General features: G+C 49.4%; 1 protein-coding gene across 1 annotated transcript; it reads right to left on the reverse strand.

Annotated features, from left to right (window-relative positions):
* Positions 1 to 1,846: 1,846 nt before the first annotated feature.
* Positions 1,847 to 6,660, reverse strand: LOC101754503 (protein LATERAL ROOT PRIMORDIUM 1). The gene is made up of 2 exons (XM_004971246.2): positions 5,050 to 6,660; positions 1,847 to 4,966 (listed from the first exon to the last, which is right to left on the reverse strand). Exons 1-2 carry the CDS (start codon positions 5,741 to 5,743, stop codon positions 4,587 to 4,589), a joined length of 1,074 nt encoding a protein of 357 aa, XP_004971303.1. The 5' UTR covers positions 5,744 to 6,660; the 3' UTR covers positions 1,847 to 4,586.
* Positions 6,661 to 13,869: the final 7,209 nt, after the last annotated feature.

Genomic DNA, 13,869 nt, shown 5'->3' on the forward strand with positions numbered 1-13,869 from the left:
AGCGTCTCCACGCCACGGTTCAGTCAACTCCATCCTCGACAACCGCACGGTACGCCACGCCGAGCCGATCTCCGGACCGGACCCCTGGGCCTGTTGAGCACTGGCTCCACCACCATGCACACGTTCGATCGGTTCGGCACTGTTCCCGGCCGAACGGGTGGGTCGGAAGGAAGCCCAGCCGCCGGCCGATCTCGACGGCGACCGCGCGGCGAAACGTGTGGTCGCCCGGCGTGCAATTGTATTCTTCTACTACTACAGCGACGGGCGACGGAGCATCGGGGGAGTGACAGGTTAAAAAGGCGACACTCGTGACGGGACCTGTGCCCTGTACCACAGCCGGCCGAGCACACATCTCCATCTTGCAAAAGCTATGTCCCTACGCCGGCCCTAGGGTTTCCATGACCCCTACCTAGTAGCAGTAGGCCTCCCTACCCAGCAAGGACACTCGAATGGATGGCCATGCCACGGAATGCTACCTTTCGACGCAGCACATTTGCAAGCTGGAGAGAAATATCTCCCTTCACCTTTCAGTAATCACCCTGTAGATTCACGGGTCGAGATGACGAAATAATTCATGGTGGTAAGAACAACACAAGCCAGGCAAGAAACTATAACGCTGCATGCATCGAGCAAGTTTGCATGCTCATGAGCTCATCCAGCATTTGGCGACAAAATTGAGCAGATTGACATATGGACTAGAATAGAACTCGGGTATGTAGGCTTTTCGCCATTACACGCGACCTTGCCCCGGCTGAAGAACATATATGCACGAGAGAAGCTACCTTGGTAGGTGACGCTCTCGAGCAGTTAAAATTCCATCCCCTATATCTTTACCTTTTTCATCATGCCATGATCGTTTGATCATCACCGCTGCTTTTAGTTCTGCACATTGTAGCGTCCTTCACTCGTCAGAGCCGGACAATTTGTGCAGGAGGAACTGCAAAAGCAAGGCAACAACACGAAAAGGGAAAACAAAAGGCCGAAGCATGCTAAAATAAAAGCAGAGACAAATGCCGAATACATATTCACAACAAGATGCAGTAAACTGCAAGCAAAGGTGATACAATGATGACTGAAGGCGGGGAAAAAAACGCACAAACACGTTCCCCACACAGTGCTAGTAACCCAATCTATGCAATTGCCTTCAATGCTTTATAACGCAATATTTCATGAGTATCAGCATTATTATATTCATCTCTTCCAATTCAAGATTAAAGCCTCACCTGCATAATTTAGAACTGATACTAGATAGAACAATTAATACCACAAACACTTGCCAGGTTTTTGTCCTGGCAGATTGAGGTCCCATTTGGATACACAATGCTAAACTTTAGCACTGTGCTAAAGTTTAGCACTTGAGGTTGTTTGAATACAGTGCTAAAGTTTAGCACCTTGGGTGAGAAATAACTACATTGCCCTCATTTAGGACTGGCTTAGGGAAAAGTGGAGAGCAGAGAGAGGGGGGGCAACTAGAAAAAAAGTAAGCTTGAAGATCACTTTTAGCACTATTAGCAAGTTTTAGCACCCTTTAGGTGTGCTAATGAAAAAGAGTGTGCTAAACTTTAGCACAAGTGCTAAAAGTGTTGTGCTAAAGCACCATGTATCCAAACGGGGCCTAAGATTGCAGTAAAAAAAAAAAAGGCAAAACACACATGACACAACCGCATGCAGAGCACATGATAAATTGCGAACAAGCTGTAACACAAAATCACATAATTCCCTGCAGAGCCAGTGCACAGGAATCCATATTTACCCAAACTTTAGCTTCAGAACAAGTAATTTATTTGCCAATAGGCACAGTCAACTGGCTAAAGTCAACAATAGAAACATATAATCATTTCCAAAAAAAATACAAACATATAATTCCCTGTAGAGCCAGTGCAACACTCAACTGGAATCAGTATTTACCCAAACTTTGGTTTCACAAATATGTAATTTCTTCACAAATCAACTGGCTAATAAAGTCAACACTACAAAAAAAAACAGGGTGAGATGCAATTGTCTGTACTCTGTAGGACCGCACAGAAGAAGAAAAAAACACATCATGCTTTTTAAAGATATAGAGATATATGCTGTGCGCAGTAAACTCCCAATGGCAGATAAAAATGCTCTTGACAAGACAAATATGAGGGACTCTGTAGCCTGTACATTCCAAAAGATAAACTGACAGGTGCAAGAGTACTAGAAGCTATTAGAAGCTACCTTTGTGCACCTGGTATATATCATTCATAACAATGGGTAAATTCAAAGCAGCAATATTACCTCCCAATCTCCTGAATGACATGTAATACACCAAACAAGTGAAATAAGAACTATACCCAATAAATCCATAGAGGACAAACAAGGCATAAATGATGGCTAGATGTACAATTGCCTCATGTTCACGAGAAACCCATTCAAGCAACCATTAATAATTCTTTTTATCTCGACAAATAAACCAATCATGCACTATCCATCAAACACAGAATTGATTACAACAGACATCTTTAAATATGCATTTGCATAAAAATTCCTGTTCCCTAAACTCCCCTATTTAGGCTTTATCTATGCATGAAAAGTGTACACAAGGCAATAGCAATTAGATACAAGGTTGCTCTTAATCCAACAAAATTGCAAACAAGCCTTATTTTGTCATCATTGCAAACAAATTGTCGGTTTGAGCTTCAAACAGCTTACGAAAGATGAAGCTATCAGACACTTAATATGAAAGTACTCCTGACGCCCCACAATAACTCAATAATCACGGCAACAAATTGTCTTCCCCACTAAAATGATCAAAATCGCTAGTTGAGGCTTACGGCACATGATGGTAAGTATACCAGAACATTTAAACCAGCCTACCACAATTTTGCAAGAGCCATTATCTCACTTAATGTAGTAAGGAGGATGAGTACTTATCAAGCAGTTGAAGGAAATTATATGAATGGGAACACAGCAAATTTAGTACTCTAAACTACTGTCTTCTATTATTAAGCCTCAAAGTATAAAAATTGGAACTAACATGGTAGAAAGAAGGTTGAATGCTCAAGGAGGAAAAACTTTTGCTGATTTATGGAACTGGAACATTAGATATTTTGAATAAAAGAAACATGGCTTGAATTCTGTCCAAATACACATAAATATATTGAAATATCAATGGCAGGATACAAAAATCAGTCATATGTGTACAACACTTTAACTGCAGGTAAGTAACTAACGTAGCCAACTGAAGGTTGGATAGTCAATTGGATTGGCATGATAACAAAAAGACAGCAAACAGACGTCCACATTTCTAGATGGATCTTATTTATTGTTCAGAAAAGAGACGTATCAGAAATCGCAACTTGCTAACAAGCAAATGTATGCATGTGACAAATGTGCACATTGCAGATACATCCACACTGCATGCAAAACGATCGCACCAATCATGCCATCAGTCTGTCAAGTGGCACACGTTTCTTCATCACCAAACCCAGATAAACTCTCTAGCCTAGTTAACAAACTAAAGGTAGCATGACCTGGAACAGTAAGAACAAACTGAAAACAATACCGATCACAAATTCTAAATACCATATTGTGATGTTACAAGAATACTTCAATTGGTAAAGTCAGAAAAGCCATTCAAGTAAAGAATCTTATGAATAGCAAAAGTAGCCTACCACAAACTAAAGGTAGCATGACCTGGAACAGTAAGAACTAAACAAATATTCAGTTTGGAAGACAGTACCACCACAATTCGCGGTGCCCGAGATGGACGCATTCGCCACGACTATCTACAGCAAAGAATAAAGAAGCAAAGTGAACAGTGGCCGTGCTCCCTGACGGTTGACAACAGTCGACAAGACGATATGGACCAATGCCATCATCACACGTACTACATGAGATAATAGCAGCTTTGATGATGACAAGATTGCACAACAACACCAATCCCAAATTTTTAAAAGTGCTCCAGAGCTCATGACCGCGGATGCCACCCATATGTGCTGTGAACTTGTGTTCTAACAGAGAGTTACTCCAACTTGTTAAAAAGGCTTTAGCTATGCAAAAATGTTCACTGATTGCAAAAATGGAGTACTGCAATCAAATACAACGAACCAAATCAAAACACCCGACCCCAAAAGGCGCAGACAGTGCATGGAATTGCTTTTTCCATCACCACCTTTCTTTCGTTTCACATCTTGTCAACCACGACGGGATCCGGCACAAGGAATAAGGGGGTGTTTGGAAGGAGGGGGCTAAACTTTAGCCCTGTCACATCGAATATTCGGATACTAATTAGGAAGACTAAACATAAGCTAATTACAAAACTAATTGCAGAACCCCTAGGCTAAATCGCGAGACGAATCTATTAAGCCTAATTAGTTTATGATTTGACAATGTGGTGCTAGAGCAGTAGCAATAGTACAACTAAAAACAATTCTTCATCGATGCTATTATACACCAACGAATCACTAATAATTTTCTTCACCAAGATGGGGTGAAGTTGGACAGCCACCATGCATTGGTGCCCTCTCTAATGGCGGCGCGGGCAAGAAGGACAGAAAATTGAACTCCACTAGCAACGAAGAGGAACAAAGAATGGCAATGATCGGTGTAGAACGTACTACTCAGTTCATGGTGTTACCATAGCTTGAACCGCCGAGAATGTGATGCTGTCCTCCTCCGCCGTATAGCTCCGTGGGCCCCATCGAGGCGCCGCCTTCCCTCACGCCGCCGGTGCCACCGGCTCCGGAAGCAGACGCCCCTCCAAGGTGGAGCTCCGAGATGTTGGGCACCCCGGCAGTGGAGTCCTCGTTGCTGGTGGCGGCGTGGCGGCCGTCGTCGGGGCCCTGGTCGTAGAGGAATCCCTTGAAGAGGTGGCCGTTGATGGTGACCATCGCCTGGTACGCGTACTCGTCCTCGCCGTCTTCGATGGACGTCACGCGCACGCACTTGAACACCGCCGGCGCGCGCACCTGCCGCGGGAGGCTGTCCCTGAACGACGCGTCTGCAGCGAGACAAATGCTTGCTTCGGTGAGCATCCATCTATCTGGAGACACATGATGTATACTGGTATAGTGGCGATAGTACCTTGGTGGCTGGAGGTGGTGTCGAAGCTTCGGGGCGTGGTGGCGTTGGAGGTTGATGTGTGGGAGGTGGTCGTCTGCGACGAGAGGAGGCGGGGCTTCTTGGAAGCGGAGGCGGAGGCGACGGCCGCAGCAGAGGCGGTCGCGGGAGAGGAGGAGGCGGAGCCGGAGGCGGCGAGGTGCTGGCGCTCACGTCGTCGGGCGGCGGGGACCCAGGTGCTCTTGACGTGGGTGGAGCAGTCGAAGCCGCGGCTCTTGCAGCAGGTGCGGCACCGGTTGTGGCCGCAGTCCTTCTTCGCTTGGTTGCCGCAGTCCTGGCACGTGGTGGCGCCGGAGCCGGAGGAGCCGGCGCCGGTGTCCAGCATCGGGAGGGGCTTCTTGAGGTAGGCGAAGGGGCTGGCGCTAGGGTTAGGGTTAGCGGCCGCTGCCGAGGACGGCGACTGCGGCTGCGGCTGCCAGAACTGGATGGCGGCGCTGCCGGGCGGGGCCCCCGAGCCCGACTTGGCCGCGTCCGGATCAAGCACGCAGGGCCCCCCGGAGAGCAGCGGGAAGATGGGGTCTCCCGCGGCCGCCGCCGCCGCCGCCGCGGCCTCGTGGTGGTGGTGGTGGTGGTGCGTGTGGTGGAAGGACGCGGCGGGCGCGACGACGACCATCCCCACGTCGGCCATCCCGTAGTTCAGCGCCGCTGCCTGTCGCATGGACGCCGCGGAGGCTGCCGGGCCCCAGAGGCCTGCGCCCAGCGAGGCGCCGGAGGCGGCCGCGGCCGCCGCGGCCGCGCTGGCATTGAAGCCGAGGGAGAGGTCGTCCCCGCGGCCGGCGGCGGCGGAGGAGGCGACCCAGTCCGCGAAGGCGCCGGTGTCGGATGGGAAGCGCCGTCCCGAAGCCACACTTATAGGCCCGGGGATGGATTTCGCAGCGCTGCGACGCGAGAGGAGGAGAGCGGAGATTTAAAATTCTCGCCGCTCCCCGGCCTGTAGATAGAGCCTAGATTTCGTTACAGCCGCAGCAGCAGCAGCAGCAGCAGTCGCCGCCGCCCGCAGCAGCAGCAGATAAAAAGGAAGACGCCGCTGGCCGCGCTCTCTCTCTCTCTCTCTCTGTGCCTGTGGTGGGAACGAATAAAAATCTCCTCTTCCCCACCTCTCGTCTCCTCCGAGCACCGAGCTGAGCTGAGGTCTCAGGCTCGCAGCTGCTGCGGCAGCAGCTGCTGTCTATGCTAGCGGGAGTGCACTAGAGCGCCCTGTCTCTATCCCCCGCCTTAATTACTCGGCTCCTCTGCCCTCCCCTCCTATATACCTGGGCCTATGATAATCTAGTGGGGAGCTCCTCCTTTTTCTCCCCCTCCCTTTCGCCCAGCCCGTCTGTGATTTTTCTATTGCGATTTCTTGAGCCTACTAGGAGAGTGACATGAGAGGGGGGAGAAAGGAAAGGGAAGGGAAGGGAAGAGAAGCAAAACAACAAAGGCAGCAGGGGTCGAGAGAGAGAGAACGAAAGCTGTGATGCACTGCTGCCACTGCAGCAGCGAAGAGAAGGCTGGGAGAGAGAGAGAGAGAGAAAGCGGAGGCGATTTAAGTGGAGGGGCGGTGTGGGGACACTGAAATTCCTCTGTGAGATCTTCTCGATCACTCCCTATCTATCTTTGGGGGGGAGGGGGGCTTTTTATTGGCTTCCTCTTGCCCGCTTGTCCTGTTGCTTGCCCTCTGCCCTTGCTGCCGCTGCCGCTGCCCACTACTGACGAGCTTCTTCTGCTGCGGCCGCTGCTTCTGCGCCTGCCGATCCTGCAGCTGCGTTAAAAGCTAAGCGCTCTGCTTCAACCGAGGGATCTAGCCTGCAGCTGCCTACCACCAGCATTGGTATCCATGTATCCCACACATCCACACACCCAGAGTCAGAAATCCAATGTACCAGCATTTCCGTTGCCACTCCTTTCCATTTGTTGCTGGCTCAATGAAAATATTCTTACCTGAATAAATAGGGTCTAGAAACCTGTTCACGCGAGCTATTTTTTCCCCTCTTCTCCCTCCCTCTCCCAGATCAAGGAGGAGCCCGTGGAGCCAGGGTTTTTTCTCCTCCGGCTTCGACTCCTCTAACACTACAGTAGCGCGTCAGTGGAGAAGCCGGAGCTGGTGGGAGCTCAACCAAATTGACCCAAAATGGTTGACACAACCAGTCTTTTAGGCTTTAAAAACAATATTTGCTGGGACTTAATATTTTAGGCTTTTAATTTTGACTTAATATGATTGCTGGGAGCACCTCCTTTTATTAAAAATGAGATAAAATTAGCTTGTCAACTTACTGCTCCTTTTTGCAGTATCTAAAATTTGAAAGGCACACCTTTTGTAGGTCATCGTGTTTGGACTGATTGATTATTGTTATCAAAGTACGGCTGTAGCCGTATTTTCAGGCCTATAAGCATTAGGCTTGCCCTAAAAATTGCGTGTGCAATGGGACTCGCGAAATTAAAATACACTCCTTATTCCAAGATTGCGCATACCCTACTCCTACTCAAAAGTATATTTCCTTTTTTTGCAAGTGACAACTCAAACGGACTTTATCCATTGAGGAAAAAAGGAGATATCTTGACTTACAAAAATAAAAGGAGATATCTTGTTTGACGTTAAGTGGTCATCTTGAGTTAAGTGGGTGTCTCGTTTGACATAGATGTAACCGTGACGGCATAAATATGTCTGTATGCACACGGCGCTATTTTGAATTGCAAAAATGTCATTTTGGAATTTATGATAAAAACTAGCGGGTTACCCCACAATTGTGCAGTTAGTGTAACGTCAGCTCATGTGTAGCCCTTCACGTGTTTCAATCGTGTCGTCGGCTATCAGACCACCAATAGCTTCGTCAACGTTACTTGCTGTTAGAAGTAGCGGTTCTGCGAGCTATGTCTTGATTTGCAATGTGGCAGACACCACGACCTCGAGCTAAAGATTACAAGAGGTTGCCTGGGTACCAGTACTGAAGCATAGTCATGATAGAAGGGCTGAACGTGGACTACATTGTTGTACTAGTTGCACACATAGTGCCTAATTACTGGTTACATCTTACTCCTGTGTTATTAGTCTATCCAAACAAGCCGTAAGTTTGGTGCTGCAGTAGACAATAATAGCTTGCATCATCAATTAAATAAAATTCACTAATGTGTGGTCTTGTCCAGACTAATGGCTATCTTGATGCGCCGCCGAAGGTTGACGCTCAACGATCACCTCGGAGAGATGCCGTATTTCGTGGTAAGTGGGAGCACTATTGTGCACGTTTCACTCCATAATGAATGTGATGGTTACTCCACTTGATGCATCTGATCAGGGTCCCCTACCCCGGTGGCCCGGCCAAAATTAAAGCCAAAAGAAACGTGGCCGTCTGAACTCTGGCTGGAACAGATATGAAGAAGGCGACCTAACCTAACCGGCCAAACGACAGCCAGACGACTCCACCATCCTCTCCTTTTGGATTCGGAGCAGGCCAGGCGCCGCGCCGGCAAGAATCACAGCAACCTCTCATCACAACAATGCGCATGCATGTGAAAGCAAGCCGCAAAGCGACGGATCACCGCTAAGGTGGAGCATACATGCATGCACGCGGCCACCGCGCGCGCAGCTCCAAGGACCATTGAATCCAACGCGATCCCCGGCGCGTGGTGATCCGCCGATCAACATAACGGCGGCCGGCTTTGCCCACGAAAAGAGCAGCTAGCTTCAGTGCCATCGAAGAGGATCGGCCTTTAAAGGTCGGAGCCAACGCGATGCATTGCAGTAGGTCGATCTGGAACACATGGCATCCGCTGATCCTGATGGAGCTGCATGCACCATGCGAATGTGACAAAATGCGTGGGCGCTGCGCTAGCTGGGGTCGTCGTCGGGGTCGAGAGCTTTTTCCAGCAGTGAACTCGCCGGCCCAGAGAGGCAGACGCAAATCTCGGATGCCTGCGGCTCCGTCAGCTTTTGCTTCCTGCGAGCCAACATGCTAAACGTGCCGCCTCTCTCGCTTGCTCTTTTTCTGTCCACCTGTGACGCATCATGCCCGTGCTCCGGCCGCGTCATCAGCTGCATGCGCATCGATCATGTTTACGAGCGTCGGGCGGATTGTTACCTCGAGAAAATCTAGTAGCTCCAAGGGAATCGGATGATGCACACATAAGGGCAGTCCCAAACGCTTTGATCAGGAGCTTTATCATTGATTCGTCCGTTGCACTCACTTATTTGACGTTTTGGACAGAAGAGGTGGTTGGAGTATTGCAAATAATGCTCTAACGAAGAATGCACACCGTATATCTTCACACCAAACAATGGACAGCGACAGGACTTGGGGCGCTCACGGCTCATGTGGCTGTCTTTGAGCAGTCTTGCTTGTTGGTAGCCAATGACTGGCCATAGGCCGGAGTACAGATATTTGTTATTTGGGTACTGCTTGAAGATTCAGTCGGCAGGGACATTCGAAATATTTAGCTCATCCAATCCAAGTTAATCTGTCTTCTGATCATTAGATCTTCTATTGGGTGCCGTACGTACATATATGGCTCGTCACGAGATTTTGAACAGTCTTAGATACAAGACTGGACACCGAGATATTTCAGACATGGAAACTACGGTGCAGGACGGTGTAGTCTACGTGGCAGAACAGGAGCTAGTCTATTTGCAACAATTACAGTAGGACTCGCTTAGTCGAATCCGACTATTATTCTTGTAAACAACCGATATGTAACCCTACCCCCGGTAATATAAGGCGAGGCAGGGATCCCTTCCAAATTCAATCCAACCAACACCCAAGATGTAGGATGTTACGCAATCAAGCGGCCCGAACCTGTCTAAATCGTGTGTCTATGTTCACCTTCGAGTTCCTGATCTCGGCAAGCCCCACGCACTAAACACTACCTCGGGCACCCTCCTCGGTAGGTTGCCGCGTCTAAACACCGACAGTTGGCGCGCCACGTAGGGGGTCTCGCTGAGAATCCACTGGCGAACTCGATGGCCCAAATCATCATCAAGCCAATGGTCGCGTTCGAAACGGGTGCGACCTTCATCTTCGGCTCCTGGGTTTGCGTCGCACATGGCACTGGAAACTTCCATCGTCGTATTGCGCCGGCCCCGAAGAAGAAGCAGCAAGTCATGAAGCGAGACCGAGTACAACTCGACTTCTCCCACTAGACCGAGTCAACTCATGTTCGGACTCCGAGACACGGTTGCTATTTACCAAGCGAACATGTCCACATCACAATTCGACACGGATACAATCAAGGACCTCGACTACTACTCGGACCCGGACGAGGAGACCACTTTATCAGGTCCGTAGCAGGGCCTGTTAATCACATCAACTCCACAAGGCAGATTCGTCTACTGCCCAACATGAAGCCGCCTGCTCTGGCCAAGAACGACGATTCACGCCTTATCGCCTACCTTGACACCCTCCCATACCAGGAGGGAGCTCCTCTGTCACCCATCTACGAGGAAGAGGGCACCACGGAGGTCATCACGTCAAGTTCGGGAAGCTATTCTCTGGAACGAGAACTCTTCGCTCTCATTACTGGACAAGAGGATGAAGACGAAGAGCAACCAGAAAGAAATCCATGACATTAACGTCACCCAGATGATGTCTCACACGGTGAGCTCACCGCCAATGTTGCTGGAGAAGAGACTGAAGCTCAAAGAACTCGACGACGAGCAAGGAACACTGCAAGAGCAGAGCGTCGCCGCCGCCTTGCAGCAGACCTGCCAATCATGAACTTGGATAACGCGTTTGAAGCAATTCAATCGCGTCAACATCGTACTCCTCTTACCACCATTGCGTCCATTTATCTTATTACCCAAGCAATGCCATAGGACAAGTACACTAGACAATGGGCTGAACTGGCAAAGCGCGCATATGAACAACTTGATCAGCAAAACCCGATACATTCAATTCAGCATACCCCATCCCAGAGTAGTCAACATGGCAGCAACCATAGGCGCACTCCATCTAGACCAAGTCAAATTGGAGACGCCAGCCCAAGCCAAGCTAGAGCAGAGGGTAGTCGGGCGAGACCCTCGGGAGGCCGTAGCCACCGTGGAGCTAACCTAGAGCCTAATCGCTCGGTGCAGGATCTCCGTAACAAGATCAACACAGGCTGTGATGCTAGTACCATCATTGACGGATGCCACCGCAAGCGCAAGCAAGAAGTCGAGTACCCAGGAGAAGATTCTGATTGTTTTCCCACCTTCTCAAGACATGTGAGGAGGACAATTCTACCTGAGAAATTTAAACCTCCAGGTATCACCAAGTACGATGGCAGGCAGGACCCAGTCCAATACTGTGATGCTACTCACTGTCAATACAGGCAGCAGGGGGAACGATGACATCAAGGTCATCTACTTCCCCATCTGATTGGAGGCAGTGCCACTCACATGGCTTGAATCACTACATAAGAACTCTATAGACACGTGGAAGGATCTCAAGGTGGTGTTTACCAACAACTACGCAGGGGCAATGCAGCATCCTTGTAACAAGATCGACTTGGCTCAAATTCAAACAGCAAGAAGGTGAGACCCTACGGAGTTACTTATGTTGCTTCTTCAACAAAAAGGCCACAATTGTGGACTTTACAGAGCGCAACATCATAGATTGCTTCCAGAACGGCCTCTACGATCGTCGGATGTTCCACGACTTTGGGAGAAGGCGCCCTAGTGATGTTAAATCCCTTAAGATAATGGTGCAGGCATGGGCAAATAAAGAAGATAGGGAGATCGAGAGGTGCGAGTCCAATCGCAAAAACCAGAACAACAATAATTAGAATAATGGCCAATGCAACGACAAGAACCGCAACGATTGCCCCAACAATGACAACCGAAATAACTAGTCGGGAGGTCAGAACCGCAAGCGAAAGTCAGACAACACTATCACGGTGATGTCACAGTCATCCAAGAAAGGTGGCGGAAGGAATCAAGACAGGACCCCATTCAGCAAGCTCCTGAAGAAGCAGTGCCACAGAATATGTATTCCTGTCAGCATACGGCATGCGGTACTGATTTCAAAATATGGAAGAAGCAGGATGGAACTTACCTCCGCATATATCCCAACATGGCAGTACATCTCCATCATCTTGGCCACCATGTCCATGTCGAGTAGCGGGTCATCGATCAATTGAATATCTTCAAGGTTAAACCCTTCAGCTATCAGGGGCTCCCCGTGCACTTCAACATCTGCTGCATTGAGCGGAACCATGCCACGGCTGGTCGACGGGCCTGGCTCGGAAGGTGGCATGGCCGCCACAACTCATAGGACTTCAACAACTTCGGGTTCTACCTCCAGCTCAGGGTCTACTAGAGTAGCTACAGTGCCAGAGGTGGTCGCCACTACGGCCTCGGGCACCGATTGCTTGGGAGCTGGCACCACAGTATCAGTCAGCGAAGAAATCACGTCCTGCATCAATGCAGCTACAAGTGATATGGCACCTGGTTTACTCACTGGCGCAAGATCTTCTGGTGGCAGACTTGTTGCTGGGGCAACATCCTAGATCGAGTGGCTACTGCCATCGATCACAAGCTTCAGGCTTGGACCTCCAAGTTCCACGCTAGAGTTTTTCTTGCATAAGACAAGTTTTCAGAGATATACAACAAAGTTGATAACAAACTACAATTAGTACTCAAATGGAGTACCAATGCTTACTTTGAGGACCGCCTCAGCTTCAAACATGGTTCCCCTAACAAACGCAGTGGCTTGATGGTTGGAAACAGCTTCTTCGGCACGACTTGTAGGGTCATAGTGTGATCCTCACTAGCCTTCGTTGCCGCCTCTGTCTCTTGAGTAGTCCTTGCACTGGCAGGGTCCACCCTAGCAACGAGGGGTTCCAGATCATCTTAAATCTCTATGACCTCCTCGACTGCTGGCAGCTACTGTTGGACGACTTCGGTAGTCGTCCTCTCCACCTCGGTAACCTCCCTGACTACCTGCAAACCACCAATGCTATATTGAGTAGACATGGTGGTATTGGATTCACTTACCAGTACTCAATCCTCAGGATCTTGCCCTTCCTCAATGGTTATTACCGCTGGAGGTGCGTCTTCGCTAGTGAGAGGCTTCTTCACGGCACGCTTCCTAGCGACGGTTCACTTCTTTCTTGGCGGCGGAGCTAGCGTAGCCTCCAAATCATCTTTAGCTACACGCTTCGATGATCCGGAGGATGACCCACCCGTGTCAGATGGTCGGGCCTTGAGCACGAAGTCCTCCGCAGCTTCAGAATCAGAGTTGCTGAAGGACTCGATCTCTTCTTCTTCCTCCTCCTTGGCTTCACTTTCCACGCTCGCCACCATATAAACGCAAGGAGCAGCTTCAGTGTCTTCTGATTCGGGAGGAGGAGGACCAGAGCAGTACAAGTGTAGGTCTTCATGCACAAGCAGACAAGTCAGTACATCAAAAATTACTCGGGGGTTGCGGTCACGGGTACTTACAGTTCTTGGCAGGTTAACGGTGGAGAACTCCCGCACAATCATTGGGATTTCACTCGCATTTTTGAATAGGCACCTCAACCGCACCATGACCTCGTCCACTCTGAGTTCTTCAGGAGACATCTTGGACAGGTCGTTGACACCTGAGTAGTCATAGCTCCAGGTGCACCGTAGTTACAAAGGGTTGAACTTGCCGCTTCATGAAGCTGAAGGCTACCCCGACTCTTGTTAAACCCTCCTGCTTGAGCTTGGCTATCCTATCCAGGTAGCTGTGAAAGGACCGAGATGTCGACTAGAGGGGGGTGAATAAGCGAGTTGACCAATTTATAAAATGTCAACTGACTCAGCAGCACTGCCTAGGCTAGACCGGTTCACCAGACTGGTCAGGTCTAGGCAGGGTG

Source organism: Setaria italica, chromosome V (assembly GCF_000263155.2).
Source record: "Setaria italica strain Yugu1 chromosome V, Setaria_italica_v2.0, whole genome shotgun sequence".
In the NCBI taxonomy this organism is placed as follows: domain Eukaryota; kingdom Viridiplantae; phylum Streptophyta; class Magnoliopsida; order Poales; family Poaceae; genus Setaria; species Setaria italica.

Excerpts from the sequence above, each read along its gene's own strand:
- LOC101754503 (XM_004971246.2), bottom strand. The coding sequence starts at position 5,743 with ATGCGACAGGCAGCGGCGCTGAACTACGGGATGGCCGACGTGGGGATG. Across the intron at positions 4,967-5,049 it reads CACCACCTCCAGCCACCAAG|ACGCGTCGTTCAGGGACAGC; the intron begins GTACTATCGCCA and ends GTCTCGCTGCAG.